At 38.8% G+C, this 19281-nt stretch overlaps 1 protein-coding gene across 2 annotated transcripts in view; it reads left to right on the forward strand.

Annotated features, from left to right (window-relative positions):
* The first annotated feature begins 597 nt into the window (after nucleotides 1–597).
* The window catches only part of LOC126370843 (AP-3 complex subunit beta-2), a 33089-nt gene continuing 14405 nt past the window's right edge, over nucleotides 598–19281 (forward strand). The window contains exons 1-9 of one of the 2 annotated variants that reach the window (XM_050015916.1): nucleotides 598–866; nucleotides 3005–3112; nucleotides 3406–3544; nucleotides 7245–7405; nucleotides 9094–9237; nucleotides 11114–11219; nucleotides 13707–13908; nucleotides 15944–16053; nucleotides 17895–18162. In XM_050015916.1, the coding sequence (XP_049871873.1) occupies nucleotides 763–866; nucleotides 3005–3112; nucleotides 3406–3544; nucleotides 7245–7405; nucleotides 9094–9237; nucleotides 11114–11219; nucleotides 13707–13908; nucleotides 15944–16053; nucleotides 17895–18162 (1342 nt within the window). In that variant the 5' untranslated portion in view covers nucleotides 598–762. Of the gene's footprint in view, nucleotides 867–892; nucleotides 2391–3004; nucleotides 3113–3405; nucleotides 3545–7244; nucleotides 7406–9093; nucleotides 9238–11113; nucleotides 11220–13706; nucleotides 13909–15943; nucleotides 16054–17894; nucleotides 18163–19281 lie in introns of those variants that run through there. The other variant, XM_050015917.1, reaches the window with a different exon arrangement.

Here is a 19281-nt window from a genome sequence, read left to right on the forward strand (position 1 = left end):
TATGATACAAACATGAATTCAAACTCACAAATTTAAATTCGGTGGTATAAAGATCGACCCGGTATTCGAACCTACTGGTTTTCCGCCCGGGTCTTTGTAAGTCCGTCTTTAAAATAGTACCCTACATCCGTCTCTAGATTTGACCTAGGTACCTACTTGTGTACCAATTTTTACTCAAATCGGTGCAACTCCATAAAAAGATAATCCCTCGCGATCCGTACCCACACTGGCTTCACCCACCGGTGGGTGTATGGGTAATTCCTGTTTACCCGCGTCAATAAATATCCATTCTTTTGTTACTTTCATGTATTATCTATGGACATTCGAGTGGATATTGTAAAAGGGGACGCTGAATTAAATTCGAAATATTTTTTATAATTGCGCCATTATTTGTTTAACAACTTTTAAAATTACCGCCATCAAAAACTAACAACAGAGAATCTACTCTTTTCTTTTTAAAACCACAGACTAAAAATGTACCGAACGTAACAAGTTTAGCATCATCAATAAAAAAATGTCTAAGATTTGGCTGTATAGGCACAGTTTCCTTTGCGCTCCTTAGGGAAAAAAAAACAAAAAATAATGACAGTGACGTCTGACAGTATTTTGACAGCTCCGCAACGTCACGTCAACAAAAAATGAGATTTCGATTTCACTTGGTTTGTCTTTCAATAAGAAATACCATTTACTTGATTTAATTCACTGTTTTTTTCAATAATAACTATTGACTTTAGTGTAGCGTGTGCGCGTGTTTTGTTAAAAATGTCTGGAACCACTTCTTATAACGATAAAGTGGTTACAGGCGAGGTTGAGTACCCAGCAAATGATCCAGCATCAGGGGCGTTCTTTCAACCCGATTTTAAGAAGTAAGTTGTTACAAGCTGTTCTGTTATGCATAGACATGACGGTTTCTGTGTCTCCATAACGTGGCCACTACAAATACAGCCGAAACGTTGAAGTAGAGTAATTAATATACATTTGTAAACAAGTCTCGGAACTCGAGAATAATGGTTGTAATATTTTTAAAATGTTCAGCCGCAATAGGATTTTTTGTTGTGAAATAGATACGCATTTGAAACAGCACCTCTGCTCATCCAAATATTGTGCTAAAGTGGCCCATAACAGATATTATCTATAGTTTTTGTAAAGTATGTATTCAGACTTGCCAACATTCAATTTATGGAGGAGTAAGTAATCCTTACATTTTTTTGAACACACTAACACTTTTTTAATAGTAGAATCATCCTCTCAGATCTGGGAACTGGTTGATAAAACCTCATGCTTACTGCTACTTTTAGAAGTTGTTAGATACAAAAAAAAAAACTATTCTTTCCTAGTTCAGGAACTGTATTTTTTGATTAAAAAAGTGTTGATATTTGAAATGACGTTGATGTTTCTCTTGTCATATATGTAGGTGATCTGGAAGAAATCTGTTTGTTAAAAGATAAGCCTGCTTGTATGGTGGTTTTCTTTGTACATTTGTCCAGATAATTAAATAAATATAAATAAAAATAGCCTTTATTCACCATCATTATTACATAGTTTCACTTTATTAATTAATTTTCTATCCACCTTACAAATAAAAAATAAACCAGGGATTAACATGGGTTTAAGTTGTTTTTTTCTTTGTAAAAGTTCTTTATTCACATATTATAATCAGTACATGTCGCGACATTGTCAGCGAAATAACAATCTTAGATAATATAACATTTCATCGGCGGCTATTGCCTTTTAGAAACGATACAAGAAGAAAAATATATGTATTTGTATTTACTAGCAAATGTTTATATAACAAACCTTAAGTATAACTATGCTAACTTTGGAAAGTTACATTTACAATACATCAATAAATATTTGAGAATTTTATACCAAGGAATAGGTAACAAGCAGCATTTGGGTTAATCTTTTTAATTACAAGATGTACGACAATGTAGGTAAGGCAAAAACAACATCATCCAATGCGAACAACATCCAATACGCAACCGGCCATACAGCGCATACCATGGGTTTAAGTATTTGACAGCCAAGCAAAGTTCAGTCGAATTGTATGATGATTGGATTAAATGATTAAATTTTGCTTGACTGTCAAATACTTAAACCCATGTTCGTCCCAGGTTATTTTTTTATTTCTAAGGTGGTATATGTCGGGCTGTCCTTGGACATAGGCCTCCTCCTTATTGAATCACACCTGTCTAGCCTTGTAGTGTTTAGATATCATTAATTTAATTTACGTTTAATTATTTGTTATTATATTGTATTTAATTAAATGGTCAATAGTACGGACTCATGGCAGGTGGCACTGAGCATTCATTGGTCACCCCACTCGTACCTCTACTTCGAGGCCGGTTGTGCGGAGTGGGAGAGTCAGTCGAGCGCTGACTGCCGTCCGGGTCGGTATAGTGATAAGTACACCTATTGTAATTGAAGGAATCGACAATAAAAGTTGGAAGTGATTTAAAGTGGACGTATTATTTCACAGGCCTGTTGACCTTCTCCAACCTTGTGGTAGATCGTCTTCCCACCTTTTGTTTGGTTTCCCTTTCCTGTGATGTCTTTAGTCCACTTTTTTATTCTAGACCTGATCCTGTGACCTCATCATGTGTATGTAACATTTGTCCATATTATAAAGTCTTTGATTTGTTTATTAAATAAATACTCAAAATTACGAATTTGACATGTTTATTGTGTGAGCTCACAGTCAGTAACAAATTACCCTCGAATTAGTGACAGAATCTGAAAAAAATATTTTTTTGATACTACCTACACTATAACAACATACAACAGTCCAGATACATATATATATATTTTTTTTTGACTGTATGTTTTGTATTAATTGATTTAATTGATAACTAACAATTAAAAACAAAACAAACACATCTTATAAATAAAACACCTCCTCCAATGCGTCACATCGAGGCAAGGTGCCCAACAGGCTGGCAGCATTACCCCTCTGAATCTATATCCCTCTGCTCTATTTATTTAAATAAAATGTATATGTTTCCAGAAATGACGATCTGAAGCTAATGCTGGACGGATCGAAGGACTCTCTTAAACTAGAAGCAATGAAGAGGATCATTGGTATGATCGCTAAAGGGAGAGACGCATCGGAGTTGTAAGTGTGTGACTTGTTTGTGATCAATATGAGAATAAGTGTCTGAAAGGTGTTCTTCATTTCATATTTGTTATTTTTGTCTCTACTCTACCTACAAATCAATTTAACAAAACCAAAAATCATGGTCTGAGTCATCCCCCTCAGATTACTCAGAGGGATGATTCAGACCATGATTCTGAGTTAATATCAAGTGGAATTTTCCGTTGGAAAATTAATGTTTTTTTTTAATATTATTTTAAATTCTATACTATATTCCTATTAGTCATAATTTCTCCATACTCTTAAAATTACAGATTCCCGGCAGTAGTGAAGAATGTTGTGTCGAAAAACATAGAAGTGAAGAAGCTTGTGTATGTGTACCTGGTGAGGTATGCTGAGGAACAACAGGACCTGGCGTTACTCTCGATCAGCACATTCCAGAGAGCACTTAAGGTAACACAGCATAAACAGAATAAACAATAACTTAACGGCTTCCCTAGTCCAGTGATTTGTTGTGTTAGGCTCAGGATCCGGAGGTCCCAGGTTCAAATCCCGGTGGGGATACATCACGAAAATCACTTTGTGATACCTAGTTTTGTTAGAGGACATTACAGGCTGACCACCTGATTGTCCGAAAGAAAGACGATCCGTGCTTCGGAAGGCACGTTAAGCCATTGGACCTGGTTACTACTTACTGATGTAAGTTAGTAGTTTTTACATGAGCCATGTCAGGGACCTTTGGCGGCTCAATAGTAACCCTGACACCAGGGTTGATGGGGTTGGTAATCCAATTCACAATCCACACTATGGAAGAAGACGGTAACTCTCCGCCCCCACATAGGGTTACCTGGTGCTAAAATACAAAAGCTGGACTCCGCTCTATAAAAGCGGACATTGTGCCCTAAAATCCGGAGATGTTCGCTCCGCTCCGCTCGCCTCTGCCCGCCCGGGCCCTCACCCGGTTCGTCTTCGTAGGTATAAAAAAAAACCTTTATTTTTAGAAAGAGAAAGAAAGAAAAAATATTTATTCGACATACTTATTGTTTTCACATATTAAAACAAAATAATACAATTATGAATGTATACCGAAACGGTTCCACCTCAGCATAATGCCATAGCCTAGACTATGACGCCATATGGCATACCATATGGCGTAGTCAAGCCACACCATAGTATGGCTTGACTATTTTAGAAGTGAGTGTTTCAGGTATGGCCACTAAAAAAAAGCCGGTCAAGCGTAACACGCGAATATTGGCCGGACACCGTAAAAAGCCAAACATGTCCGGCTAAAGCTGGGCGCCTGGCAACCCTACCCCCACACCAAATTCTAGATTTACCTCACATCCGGGTCTTGCCTTGAGTCTTAAACGGCTGCAAGCTGCTAAGGAGAAAGGGGGAGCGCGCGCGGACTATTTGTCTCGCTCGCACTTACTAGTTAAGCAGGACACGTTGGGAATGGAATTTTTATACGGAGTGTCCAGGGTGTGGTTACACTTTGGCCGGGTCTTTATACAATACAATACAAATACACTTTCATCATAAACTGCCTATATACGTCCCACTGCTGGGCAAAGGCCTCCCCTCAATCAACCGGAAGGGGTATGGAGCATACTCCACCACGCTGCTCCACTGCGGGTTGGTGGAGGTGTTTTTTACGGCTAATAGCCGGGACCAACGGCTTAACGTGCCCTCCGAAGCACGGAATCATCTTACTTTTTCGGACAATCAGGTGATTCAAGCCTGAAAAGTCCTTACCAAACAAAGGACAGTCTCACAAAGTGATTTCGACAATGTCCCCATCGGGAATCGAACCCGGACCTCCAGATCGTGAGCCTAACGCTCTAACCACTAGACCACGGAGGCTGTTACACTTTATGGAATTATATTATGGGGTAATTCAGTAGACGCTGAAAGAGTTCTGCTAACTCAAAAGAAATGTTTAAGAACCTTAAATAAAGCTAAATTCAGAGATTCGTGCAAGCCTTTGTATAAAAAGTTCAGCATACTGCCAGTGCCATGTATATACATAGAAGAGATTTGTTTATTTGTAAAAAAGAATCCACACTTATTTAAAACTAGGAAAGACATGGACTGTTTCAGTAAAAGGTATGAGAACTTATTGTATATGCCAAGAACTAATTTAACTCTAACCAATAATAATGTATATTGTATGTGTATTAAAATTTATAATGCCTTACCATTTACTATAAAGGAGTTACCATTTCCAATATTTAAAAGTAAATTAAAAAAATTTCTTATACACCATACCTTTTATTCAGTGAAAGAATATTTAAATTTAAAGTCACAGCCGTTTATTTAAATTAAAATTAATTGTTTTTTGTGTATTTAAAATATCTATTGTTAATTAATTTTTTTTAAGACAGATTTATTAAATGTTCCTTTAATTATAAATAATTTAATATTAATATTCGCACGCTGTATGGTTGAGTGATGGACTTTTATTGATATAATTTATATTTAAGATCTTTTGTACCACTCTAGAGCGAATAAATTTCATTTCAAATTTCATTTCATTTCATTTCGTTTGTCATGATATCTTGATCGCGAAACTTCGTCACTATGGAATAACTGATAATGCCATCGCTCTTTTGGAGTCATACCTTAGTGGCCGCGTTCAGAGGGTTGATGTGCATGGCTCCAGATCGTGTGGATCTAACGTCACTATAGGCGTCCCGCAGGGCTCAATTCTAGGTCCATTTCTATTCCTAGTTTACATAAACGACCTACCTAGTCTTGTAAAACATGAGGTGGTGCTGTTTGCAGATGATACCTCCTTACTTTTTAAAGTAAAGAGACGACAAGATTCCTTTGACGATGTAAACAACGCCATTTCAGAGGTAGTGGATTGGTTTACTGTAAACAACCTGCTACTTAATGAAAATAAAACAAAATATGTTTATTTTACGTTATCGAATGTTAGTAGGCCCCTCGATTCTATTATTGTAAAAAATAAGGAATTGGACCTCACGGATACTGCTGTATTTTTGGGAATTACTTTGGACGCTAAGTTGCAATGGAGTCCTCATATTGATAAGTTGTCCAAAAGGCTCAGCTCAGCAGCATTCGCGGTCAAAAAAATTCGTTTAATAACCGATGTAGAAACCGCGCGATTAGTTTATTTTGCCTACTTCCACAGTCTAATGTCGTACGGCATCTTGCTGTGGGGTCATGCTGCAGATATGAACAGCATTTTTGTTCTGCAAAAGCGAGCCATTCGGGCGATTTACAAATTGGGACCCAAGATGTCACTTAGAAATAAATTTAAAGAAATTAATATTTTAACTTTGGCATCACAATATATCTTTGAAAACTTAATATATGTAAAAAAACATATAGGATTATTTGCAAAAAATAGCGATCGGCACATTGTTAATACCAGGAACAAAAATAAACTTGCTTTACAAGTCAGTCGATTACATAAGATTACTAAATCTTTTAAGGGGCAATGTATACGTTTTTACAATAAGATTCCCATTGACATTCAGAATTTGCCTTTCAACTGTTTTAAGACAGTAGTTAAACAAAAACTTTACAAAAAAGGTTATTATAAAGTTAATGATTATTTAGAAGATATGAATGCATGGGATTAACTGTCTGAGAACTGATATTAGGCAGCTAAATTACTCAATTGTATACCAATATTTTATGTTTTATGTTTATTTTTTTAAAGAACGTCTAGGGCCCTGTGCCGATGTTTTTCTTGCAGCTTCTTTTCCCCGGCTATACAGGTTGTGAGAAGCTGCAGTAGTTTTAGGCGGATGAGACGTTCGTTATGTAAAATTGACGATTCAAAGTGTAACTATGTTACCTACTGAATAAAGATATTTTTGAATTTGAATTTCATTTCATTTACACTTTATTGCACCAAAATAAAAATAAATAATTTCATAGACTTACTTATCCATTGTATATAGGTATTCTTTAATAGTTATTCTTGTATGTATGTTATTTCATTGCCTGTGTGAAATGTGTATACATATACCTGCAAAGGCAAAATTTTGTGAGACGTAATTTGCAACTATAACTGCAACTATTATTTATAACTGTACCTAAATTTATGCACAATAAAAAAATATCTTTAAAAGACTAGATATAGTGTGTGTTAATGCGGCTGTGCTTTGCTCTGGCCTAGGATCCGAATCAGCTGATCAGGGCGTCGGCGCTGCGAGTGCTATCCTCAATCCGGGTGCCGATGATCGTTCCCATCGTGATGCTCGCCATCCGGGACTCAGCCAGCGACATGAGCCCCTACGTCAGGAAGACTGCCGCTCACGCCATACCGAAGCTTTACAGGTATTTTCAAATTCAAAAACCTCGCTACTTGCCTGCGCGCAAACAGATGATTTTTACACAGTTCTTCGCAAAAGAACCGCGTCACTGATGCGCAGGGGGCGGGGAGTGCCAACACCATCCTGAGGGTCGTTGTTAAGCCCTATGGCTCCATCTTGAAGCACTGAGTACAAGCTCATGTGCTGGCGCCTAATGCCCCCGGAGGGACCAAGCGGTATATGAATTAAAATAAAATTTCTTTACTTTTTAAGTTGTGTTTGTAACATAGTTTTTGTAAGTCTTTTGTACTAACTCTATATGGGCCTTAGGGTCTGAAATAAAGATATTTTATTTTATTTATTTATTTAAAAATATCTTTAGAGCGCTTTCATATAAAGCCGTTTTTGTCGCGCTGCAGCAGACTCGTATCCATACATATATTTGAGTAGTGCGACAGTCGCGCGACAGCAGCGCGACTGCAGCGCTTCAAGCTAGCGGTGGCAGATACGCGTCGCGACTTAGCAGGGCTACAGCCGCTGTAATGTGCAGGGATTCGCTGTGCAGCGCTTCAGTCGCGCGACAAAAGCGCCTAACCACTCTTATTCAGTAGGTAACATAGTTACGTTTTGAATCGTCACTTTTTATATAACGAACGTCTCAACGAACCCTCTCAAACCCCTCAACTCTCGAACTCTTCTCCCTCTTCTTCCTCTTCTCTCTCTCTCGTGAACTCTTTTTGATTTTCTACTCATCCGCCTAAAACTACTACAACTTCTCACAACCTGTATAACCCAGGAAAAGAAGCTGCAAAAGAAACCTTGGCGCAGGGCCCTAGACGTTCTTAAACATACCCGCTGAATATTCGGTTTTGTGTTCGGAGGTGTAACTTCCATCGTAATGGGTTCAAATTCCGGCTCGAGTTCTAAACCACTGAATTGAATTCATGTTTGGATCATAAATGATTGTCACATGCTCAGCGGTGAAGGAAAACATCGTGAGGAAATCGACAATCCCGAAAAATGCGTTTCGGAGGTATGTGACTTAACCTGTATCGGGCTGGTTTACTCGTCGCGGGTTGGAAGGTCAGACAGGCAGTCGCTTCTGTAAAAACCGGACCTGTTACCCTCAGGGTAGGTAAGCGGACTCTGTGAAAACGGGATAACGCTGTGATGGTGATTTATTTATTTATTTTGATGTATGTTTTCTTAATTAAAGCACATAATGGCCCCGATTCCTGCAGACACCGCCTAATTTTATTTTAAGTTATATCCGTCATTTTCATATCCGTCGAAAAGGAAAGGGACACAGCTCTTAATTTTAGGAAGAATGAGTAAATGAATGAATAACCCGGGCGAATCAAAAAGGTACGTCGCTGGTATGCAATCCGTTTGACGTCCTGTCTACTTAACTGTGTCGGGTTATTGACTGATGTAAAATTTTTAGACGATTGATTTAGATTTGTGCTTAAAATTGACGTGTGTTCCATAAATTTTATGCTTGTCGATTACCCGTCCCTTTCCTTTTCGGCGGATAAGAAAATGACAGATATAACTTAAAATAAAATTAGATGATATCGGGTTCTTACCGCGTTTAAATGGAGATATGAGACTCCCGATATTTCGACACTGTTGCAAGTGCCATGATCACGGGATGTGCTTTAATTATGATAATAACCGCGTAAACTTAAAACAATATATGTTTTCTTGTTACAGTCTGGATCCCGATCAGAAGGAAGAGTTGGTGTCGATAATAGACAAGCTATTGTCGGATAAAGCACCATTGGTGGTTGGATCAGCCGCCATGGCGTTCTCTGAAGTGTGCCCTGACCGTATGAGCCTTATACATAAGAGTTACAGGTAACTTTACTTGCAGGGACGGATAACAATACGTCGGCAGGAATTCGATCCTCATGTTGTTACCCCGATACCTGCGTGGTCGACGATTTTCCTCATTCAGCGCTTATCGCTATCGACCCACTAGGGTCGATTAATTCTTTCAAATATTTTTCCTCTCAGACGACGCCCTGAGCCGAGGTTCGCGCCCAACTGGGCACCCTCAGGCCTGTTGTCTTAAACGTTGTATCGGGTGAGAGCCTTCAGCGCTCCCCATTTGTCCGGCCAAGTAGTTAATGCAAATCTACAATAAGTCACGTCAAAAAAAAAGATCCTCATGTTGTGGATGTGTCGTGGCCAGATCGTAAAATTGATCATTTCATGATGTGTTCGACCATTTCATGAAATGGTAATTCAACTTCAACTTTATGGTTGTATGGTAACCGGTAAATGGTAATTTTTCATGAAATGGCCAACTTAAGTTGACCATATCGTTGAAACGTCAACTTTTAATGATAAATCAATCGACGCGACGTTTGGCCATATCGTTAATGTAGGCGGTGTCCATGCTATGTGTAATAAAAATGCGAATAGTCGATTAAAATTATGTACCTATTCGATATGGAAAATTGTACAATTACATTGATCCATCGATTATAATATCAATCAAGTTTTAAATATAATCGACACCAGCACCACTATCGGTGGATAATGTTAGTAATTTTCCGATATGGTTGCCAACGTTTGTGTTCATTGATCTGGCCAAACTACATCATGACGTGGCTAACGAATGATGTTCTATTTCATGAAATGATCGAGCACATCATGAAATGATCAATTCTATGATCTGGCCACGACAGATATACCACCAATCCGCACTAAACGTTTTGCCTCTTCCTGTTTGATGCGAACAGCAAGGGACTGGAACTAGAATAGAATAGAATAGAATAACTTTATTCCCAAAACAGTGCAGTACAATAGTAGAGAAAATAAAGATAAGTATACAAATCAAAAATACACTGCCAGGGAAAAGGGACTGACTCAGCATGTTGTTGCGAAGGATAGTAGAATTACCACTCTTAGCAACACTGATATTCTGCCAGTACCTAAGTTACGCTTATAAATACTTTGAACTATCGTGCCAACAAAAAGTGTCGGGATTTACTTACAATAAATAAGAAAATAAGCAAATATAATTATGACTATCGGGCGTCGTCTGTTTTTCAAACTTATAATCTGGTGGTCTTCAAGGCTAGAGTGAATAGACATTTGCTGATCCACCCTAGACCACATCATCACATACCATCAGGTGAGATTGTGGACAAACGCAAACGTATCCTTAAAAATAGCCGGTCAAGTGCGAGTCGAACTCCCGCACCAAGGGTTCCGTACAAACTACCATAAAATTATCAAAGAATTAGGCCTTGATTCCCACACCAAATGTACCAAAATAATTCAAATTCAAAAATATCTTTATTCAGTAGGTAACATAGTTACACTTTGAATCGTCTATTTTTATATAACGAACGTCTCATACGTCTAAAACTACTACAGGTTCTCACAACCTGTCTGAATAAGATTAAAATGGCTATATCTTTGGATTGCGTTGATTTAAAAACTTGGTTCTTTTTACTTCTTCAATGGACCGCAAGCATAAGGGGGGTAATGTCAACTTGATACGCGTTCCCGAGAAGACAGACAGACGGATGGATAACAAAGTGGTCCTATAACAGTTCCGCTATTTTTTTTGAGGTTCGGAACCCTAAAACATTTAAAAAAATGTGTTCCCAGTAAACTATGTTCGTTGCCGGCTTATGAGGACGAGACAAAAAAGTAATCCTAAAACGGGTTCCGATTTTTCTTTTGAGCTTCCCTTAAAATTAAAAAAATGTGTTCGCAGGAAACTATGTTCGTTGCTGGCTGACGTGGACGAGTGGGGGCAGTTAACATTGCTCAATGTGCTCACGGTCTACGCCAAGACTTGCTTCCCGGACCCCAATAATGAGGTTAGAACCGTTAAGGCTCCCTAACTAACTAGCGTGTAGTCTCGTCGTCGTGCTAGCTGCGACAGCGCGCCCAGCGCAGCCAGAGGGGGGGTGACGCGACGCTCGCGCTACCCGGTCACTGGCACGCCCACGGAATAGAAGAAAGAGGTTGGAAAGGCCGAGTCCGCGACACACGCCACAACCATGATCAAAAAAAAAATACAGTAAATCGTGTCGTTCTAAATTGGAATTAGCCTTTGCGAAAGTTGCTTAACTTCAACAATTGCAGACCGAGCGCGTTTACCGGTGCGCCACCAAGCTCCTCAATACAATTATTAATTACTAGCTTTTGCCCGCGACTTCGTCCGCGTGGCGTGTTATATAAGAGAGAGATCTTTGTGTGTGTGGGAGTGCATATCAAATTTCAAGCATCTAACTTATGCAGTTTAGATTTTTTCATACAATTTTTTTCCCAATAACTCCCATTTTTTGAAATACAGCCAAAAATAAACTTTATTTTTACTAAGGTATGCATGCATGCAATCAATTGATTGAATTGTTTTTTTTTTTTAATTGATTGTTCATTGAGTTTTAATTTTAATACACACTTCCTCTCTTCCCTTCAACGTTGCTGTGCCCTACAGGGTCCATGTTTTAGTTCCTATGCCTATGTAACACCCCATTGTACTACATGGAATGCAATAAATAATTTAATTGAATTGAATTGAAAACATCTATCTTACGCGGTTTCGATTTTTTCATACAAATGTTTTTTTCCCGCTAACTCCCGTTAATTTTGCAATATCCTGTTGCAACTAAGCTTTAAGTTAACTAAGGTACCTGCATGCTAAATTTCAAGCGTCTAACTTAAGCGGTTTAGATTTTTCATACAAAAGGATTTTCCCGCTAATTTCCGTTCCCGTGGGAATTCCGGGAATTCCTTTCTTAGTGCACCTCTACGGTATCTAAGCTATGTTCCTTCCAAATTTCAAATGCCTACGTTTAGCCGTTCAGGCTATGCGTTGATGTGTCAGTCACTGAGTCTGTCAGTTTCTCCTTTTATTTAGATTTGATTTTTTCATACAAATGTTTTTTCCCGCTAACTACCGTTCCCGTGGGAATTTTGTAATATCCTGTTGCAACTAAGCTTTAAGTTTACTAAAGTACCTGCATGCCAAATTTCAAACGTCTAACTTGAGTGGTTTAGATTTTTCATACAAAAGGATTTTCCCGTTAATTCGCGTTCCCGTGGGAATTTGGGAATTCCTTTCTTAGTGCACCTCTACGGTATCTAAGGTACCTGCGTGCCAAATTTCAAACATCTAACTTGAATGGTTTAGATTTTTTCATACAAAAGGATTTTCCCGTTAATTCCCGTTCCCGTGGGAATTTCGGGAATTCCTTTCTTAGTGCACCTCCACGGTACCTAAGGTACCTGCATGACAAATTTCAAACGTCTAACTTGAGTGGTTTAGATTTTTCATACAAAAGGATTTTCCCGCTAATTCCCGTTCTCGTGGGAATTTCGGGAATTCCTTTCTTAGTACACCTCTACGGTATCTAAGGTACTTGCACGACAAATTTCAAACATCTAACCTGAATGGTTTAGATTTTTCATACAAAAGGATTTTTCCGCTAATTCCCGTTCCCGTGGGAATTTCGGGAATTCCTTTCTTAGTGCACCTCTACGGTATCTAAGGTACCTGTATGCCAAATTTCAAACGTCTTACTTGAGTGGTTTAGATTTTTCATACAAAAGGATTTTCCCGCTAATTCCCGTTCCCGTGAAAATTTTGGGAATTCCTTTCTTAGTGCACCTCTACGGTACCTATGGTACCTGCATGCCAAATTTCAAACGTCTAACTTGAGTGGTTTAGATTTTTCATACAAAAGGATTTTCCCGCTAATTCCCGTTCCCGTGGGAATTTCGGGAATTCCTTTCTTAGTACACCTCTACGGTATCTAAGGTACTTGCATGACAAATTTCAAACATCTAACTTGAGTGGTTTAGATTTTTCATACAAAAGGATTTTTCCGCTAATTCCCGTTCCCGTGGGAATTTCGGGAATTCCTTTATTAGTGCACCTCTACGGTATCTAAGGTACCTGCATGCCAAATTTCAAACGTCTAACTTGAGTGGTTTAGATTTTTCATACAAAAGGATTTCCCTTCACTACTCTGCTCCTATTGATTGTAGCGTGATGAAAAGTATACTATAACCTGTCCAGGAGTGTGAAGAATAATTGTACCAAGTTTCATTAAAATCCGTCCAGTAGTTTTTGTTTCTATAAGGAACATACAGACAGACAGACAGACAGACAGACAGACAGACAGACAGACAGACAGACAGACAGACAGACAAAAATTTTACTGATTGCATTTTTGGCATCAGTATCGATCACTTATCACCCCCTGATAGTTATTTTTAAAAAATATTTAATGTACAGAATTGACCTCTCTACAGATTTATTATAAGTATAGATAGTAATTAATATAATTAATTTTCAGACATACACAAGCGACAGTGATTCGGACAAGCCGTTTTACGATTCGGACAGTGAGAGTGGTACTCCGAAGAAGCATCCGACTCGATCGCCAACCTTAGACCCTGACCACAGACTACTCTTGAGAGCAGCTAAACCTCTACTGCAGAGCAGGAACTCTGGTGTCGTCATGGCTGTGGCACAACTCTTCTACCACTGCGGGCCAGGTAAATGAACATTATTTATTTATTTACCACACAAACAAGAAAGAAGGACTTACGATGACCAAATTGGAGATGTCCTTAGAAAAGGTTTAATACGATCTACTCTGGACCGGCGTACGTGTATGAAGCGATTGATGAATGTGGAGGAAGCAAGAGAAGTGTGTCAGGATCGAAGCAAATGGAATTCTATAGTATCTGCTTACCCCGGTGGGAAATAGGCGTGAGTTTGTGTATGTATGTATGTAACAAGAAATTTTGAACAAATACAGTTTACAATATAAATAAATAGACTTTACACTTGACTTAAAAAATCACTGAACTATTAATTAAATTCACGTTATTTTTAGACTAAGCACTTAGCCTAGGTTCAATTTTATTGCAAATTATAAGCATGTTTTGAAGAACAATCACAGTGAATACATAAGTACTCTTCATAAGTAATCTTTTTTTATATACTTACAGGGTGTTAGTGACATCGTAACGAATACTGAAGGGGATGATTCAGATCATGATTCTGAGTTAATATCAAGTGGAATTTCCTGTCGGAAAAATAATTACAATTTTTGTGTTTTTTTTTTATTATTTTCAGTTCCATACTTTTGCGACGGAAAATTCCACTTGATATCAACTCAGAATCATGGCCTGAATCATCCCTCAAAGTTTTCGTTACGATGTGTCTAACATTCTGTATATTGGCCAAGTATATTGGCTCAACTATGCCTGATGGTAAACATAGAGAAGCTCTAATTTCAGTAGCAACTGAAAAGCAACGCAATGAGTCAGTTTCGAATCAGTCGCGACTACCATACTGGCCGACTGCCTAGGTGCTTCTATCATCATCATCTATACGTAAGCTCACGGCTATTTCCCATTGGGGTAGGCAGACACCACAGAATTCCGCTTACTACGATCCTGACACGCCACTTTCGCTTCTTGCACTCTTATCAAAGATAGGTAAATTAGAATCTCATCAAAAGTATAAATGCATAGATTTACTACTACCCGTAGATTGAACATCAGCGCTCAAAAAGTGGGACGCAAAGTTACTGTTAATATAGCGACGTTGACAGTACTTTACCTCAGTGCGCGATTAGGCGCCGAACTGGCAACACGGGGAAGAGCGTGGTAAAAACTTGCAAAAATAGAAACTCAAAGCGAAAAAAAGATCGATAGAACATCATATTTCTAACGAGTAATGACATTGTGCATGTTATCATAGTATAAACATTTTAATTTGAGCAGTAAAATCCATCCAAATAATTATTTTAGTTTAAAATACACTAAAACAAGTACTCCCGGTCAATCTGAGTCGCAGTATAACCCGACCGTGTTACGAAGCACCACGCGCTAATATATGTGATAGGACGATGCGTACATTCTTAATTTGACATTTTATTGAATATATATACCGCTGCGAATGTATAGCTAAACAAGCGCCAAGTTTTCGCAGCATTTCTATCGTGTGGGTTGTGAGGTGGAGTACCAACCTCATCAACCCTGGTGTCAGGGTTACTATTGAGCCGCCAAAGGCCCCTGACATGGCTCATGTAACGACTACTTACTTACATCAGTAAGTAGTAACCGGGACCAACGGCTTAACGTGTCTTCCGAAGCACGGATCATCTTACTTTTTGGACAACAACAAAAACGCTATCAAGAGCTGTCTGTACGGTAGTGGTAAATCAATGTATAAATGTTAATAAATAAATGATGATTGATTGATTAATGCCTGCGTGTGAGCTGTGAGGGCAATGACCTCATCAACCCGCTGTCTGGGTTACACCAAAGGCCCATCACATGCATCGTCTAACGAATATTATGTTTCGTGCTTCGGAAGGCACGTTAAGCCGTTGGTCCCGGCTGCATTAGCAGTCGTTAATAACCACCAATCCGCACTGGACCCGCGTGGTGGTTTAAGGCCCAATCTCCCTATCCCTCCATAGAGAAGGCCCGTGCCCCAGCAGTGGGGACGTTAATGGGCTGGTGATGATGATGTATTCTATATAAGTTATGGCATTATTAATTGTGATGTTTTCAGCCCAAGAGCTTCCGCCGGTAGCCAAGGCGATGGTGCGCCTCCTGCGCGCCCCCGTCGAGGTGCAGAGCGTGGTTCTCAACGCCATTGCCTCACTCACAGTCAATAAACGGGTTCGTTACATTTTATGCTACCAGAGTCGTGTTTATCAAAACTTACAAGTCTACACGTTCAGAAGCTACAAGTTATAAGTACGTGTAAATTACGTGTATCAAAAAAAGTAGACGGACTGACGAAACGGCCTCCGTGGTCCAGTGGTTGAGCGTTGGGCTCACGATCCGGAGGTCCCGGGTTCGAATCCCGGTGGGGACATATCACAAAATTTACTTTGTGGTCCCTAGTTTGTTAAGGACATTACAGGCTGATCACCTGATTGTCCGTAATTAAGATGATCCGTGCTTCGGTAGGCACGTTAAGCCATTGGTCCCGGTTACGACTTTGACCGTTTTTACTGATGACGTCAGAGGACAGTACTCCCATACAAATTCCATAGAAAAAATGTTTTGATGTTTCGTAAAAAGTATCTCATATGACTGAGTTGTCAAATATCCTATGGGCCCGCCCCCTGTTACATGGGACTTAAGCATAGCTGGCGAATGGTGTTGTAGCAGAGTACAAACTTTGCACATACTGGCCTTTCGTTCTGACCGTCATCATTTTAAATTACGAAATTCTCATTCCATTCCGCATTTCCTTTCATTTTACACTTTTTTGACTCACTGCATCCCCGACCTTCATAAAAACAACAAGTGTATCATACTGTTTAGGGCCGTGCCCGCTAATTCTTGATTATTTTGTGAATTGCGTATTTGTAAACTATGTATATTCCTATCCTGTTTGTGAAGTGTTTTTAATAAACTGTATACAGGGTGTTAGTGACATCGTAACGAAAACTTTGAGGGATGATTCAGACCATGATTCTGAGTCGATATCATAAGATAAGATAAGATAATTTTTATTGTGTATCAAGTTATCGACGATATTTTTTTTAGTTTTTTTTTTTTAAATTATTTTCAATTCTATACTTTTGCGATGGAAAATTCCACTTGATATTAACTCAGAATAATCAGCTGAATCATCCCTCTCAGTATTCGTTACGATGTCACTTACACCCCGTACAAGTACATACGGTAGCCATACAAGTAGGTATGGGTGTTAGTGACACCGTAACGAATATTGAGGGGGATCATTCAGACCATGATTCTGAGTTGATATCAAGTGGAATTTCCTGTCAAAAAATTCATGAATTTTTTTTTAATTATTTTCCTATCCATACTTTTGCGACGGAAAATTCCACTTGATATCAACTCAGAATCATGGTCTGAATCATCCCTCAAAGTTTTCGTTACGATGTCACTAACATCCTGTATATATATTCCTGCTTGCTGCTTGCTTCTAATTTATCATCGTCATCACCAGTTAGGGGACAATCCCTCTGTCGGTTTTTACGACATGCCCGGGAAGACGAGCAGCTGAACGTTTTCTATGTTTTTTATTTGCTCCCAGAACAGCATAGAAGCAACTCTCTCTGTCTCTGTGTGTGTCTCTGTCTGTCTTTATTTCATCATCATCAATTTAAGAGCCACGCTCTTCGGTGTAGCATTTTCCATTCCAGTCTAAATTCATTCATGTCATCGTGTGAATGATGTGTGTTGTCATTCTAGTCAGTTCCATGTCTTTATTTAGTAATCAGAAATTCATAATATATCTTTGACCTAGGAAACTACCCAATTCTAAATACACCTATCTGCCTTTGGAAATTCAAAATTCAAAAATATCTTTATTCAGTAGGTAACATAGTTACACTTTGAATCGTCAATTTGTACATAACGAACGTCTCATCATCCGCCTAAAACTACTGCAGCTTCTCACAACCTCCTCGGCACAGGGCCCTAGACGTTCTTTAAAAAATAATTATGATGAATACAGTGTGATGCTATGTTTATATTTCCAGTCACTCTTCGAGCCATTTCTGAAGTCGTTTTTCGTGCGGAATTCAGATGCTACGCATATAAAGCTGCTCAAACTGGAGATCCTTACCAATTTGGCGACAGAAGCCAGTGCAGCGGTGGTATTACGAGAGTTCCAGACCTATGTGACAAGCAGTGATAAGGCATTCGCCGGAGCCACCATACAGGCAATAGGTCGACTAGCAGCAACAATACATTCGGAAACTGAAACCTGCCTCAACGGACTGCTACACCTTTTGTCCAGTAAAGATGGTAAGCGAAGATTTATTTTTTATTTTTTTACCTTTGATGGATTTGCTCTTGGCTCCAGACTTGCCCGAAGGCATTGACGAGGCCTAAGGTGGAGCTCGCTCGCTCAGAAGATGCCTGTTCACTCTGGCCTTGAAAGCACCCGGGTTATATGCATTCGGAAATACAGGAGACGGCAAAGAATTCCACTCCCTAGCAGTGCGCATAATGAAGGACGATGCGAAGCGCTTTGTGCGAATAGTTGGGATGTCCACCAAATAGGGATGGAACCCGGCCGTACGTCTGGAAGTCTGAAGATAAAAGGGGCATGGTGGTATGAGCTCGTGTAGATCGTGGGCACACTCCCCGAAGTGCGGTCTGTAGAATACCGACGTACTGGCGACTTTTCACCGATTTACAAGTATACCTAAATATTTATTTATTTATAAAGGTACGTACAACATTACAGTGTAACCTAATGCGCTGTATGACGAGAAAAATATATAAAAACTAATATACAAAATCCGAATCCGAATCTGACGAAGCCTGTGGTGGATTTACATTCTGTTTTTTATTATTATTATTTCTGAATAAATAAAACCTTTATATACAAAATAAACTATGCATGAAAAAGGAGAAAGAAAGACTAAATAACATGAAAAACAAAAAAAATACGATTATAAAATTGAAAGGTATACTATCACACAAAAAATATAATAATAATAGTAAAAAAAAACAGTACATCATCAGTAAGTCTCTGGCATTCTGGAAGGCACGACTTATTTAATAGTTTAATGATTAAATAATATAATTAAATGTTACGTTTCGTTACTGGTTTGTGAATGAATATTATACTTCTGGCAACACTGTTGTTGCCGGGAATAAAATTGGGTGAATATCAAAATGTCAAGTTTGGTGGCGAACTTTCATATTATTTTTTCGTGAAAAATTGGAACCCAGGATCCTTTTGGGTCCTTTTTCATGTCGGAACCCAATTTTAATATGAAAGTTCGCCACCAAAGGAGATCATCGGATTTCGGCCCAGAAGTCAAAGTGCCGGCCAAAAAATAATTTTGCTATATTCCGTTAGATTTTATCCGTCTGAGTATTTATTACTATGGCACCAAAGCTGTAGGGTCAATA

The sequence above is a fragment of the Pectinophora gossypiella genome, chromosome 11 (genome assembly GCF_024362695.1).
Source record: "Pectinophora gossypiella chromosome 11, ilPecGoss1.1, whole genome shotgun sequence".
Taxonomy (NCBI): Eukaryota; Metazoa; Arthropoda; class Insecta; order Lepidoptera; family Gelechiidae; genus Pectinophora; species Pectinophora gossypiella.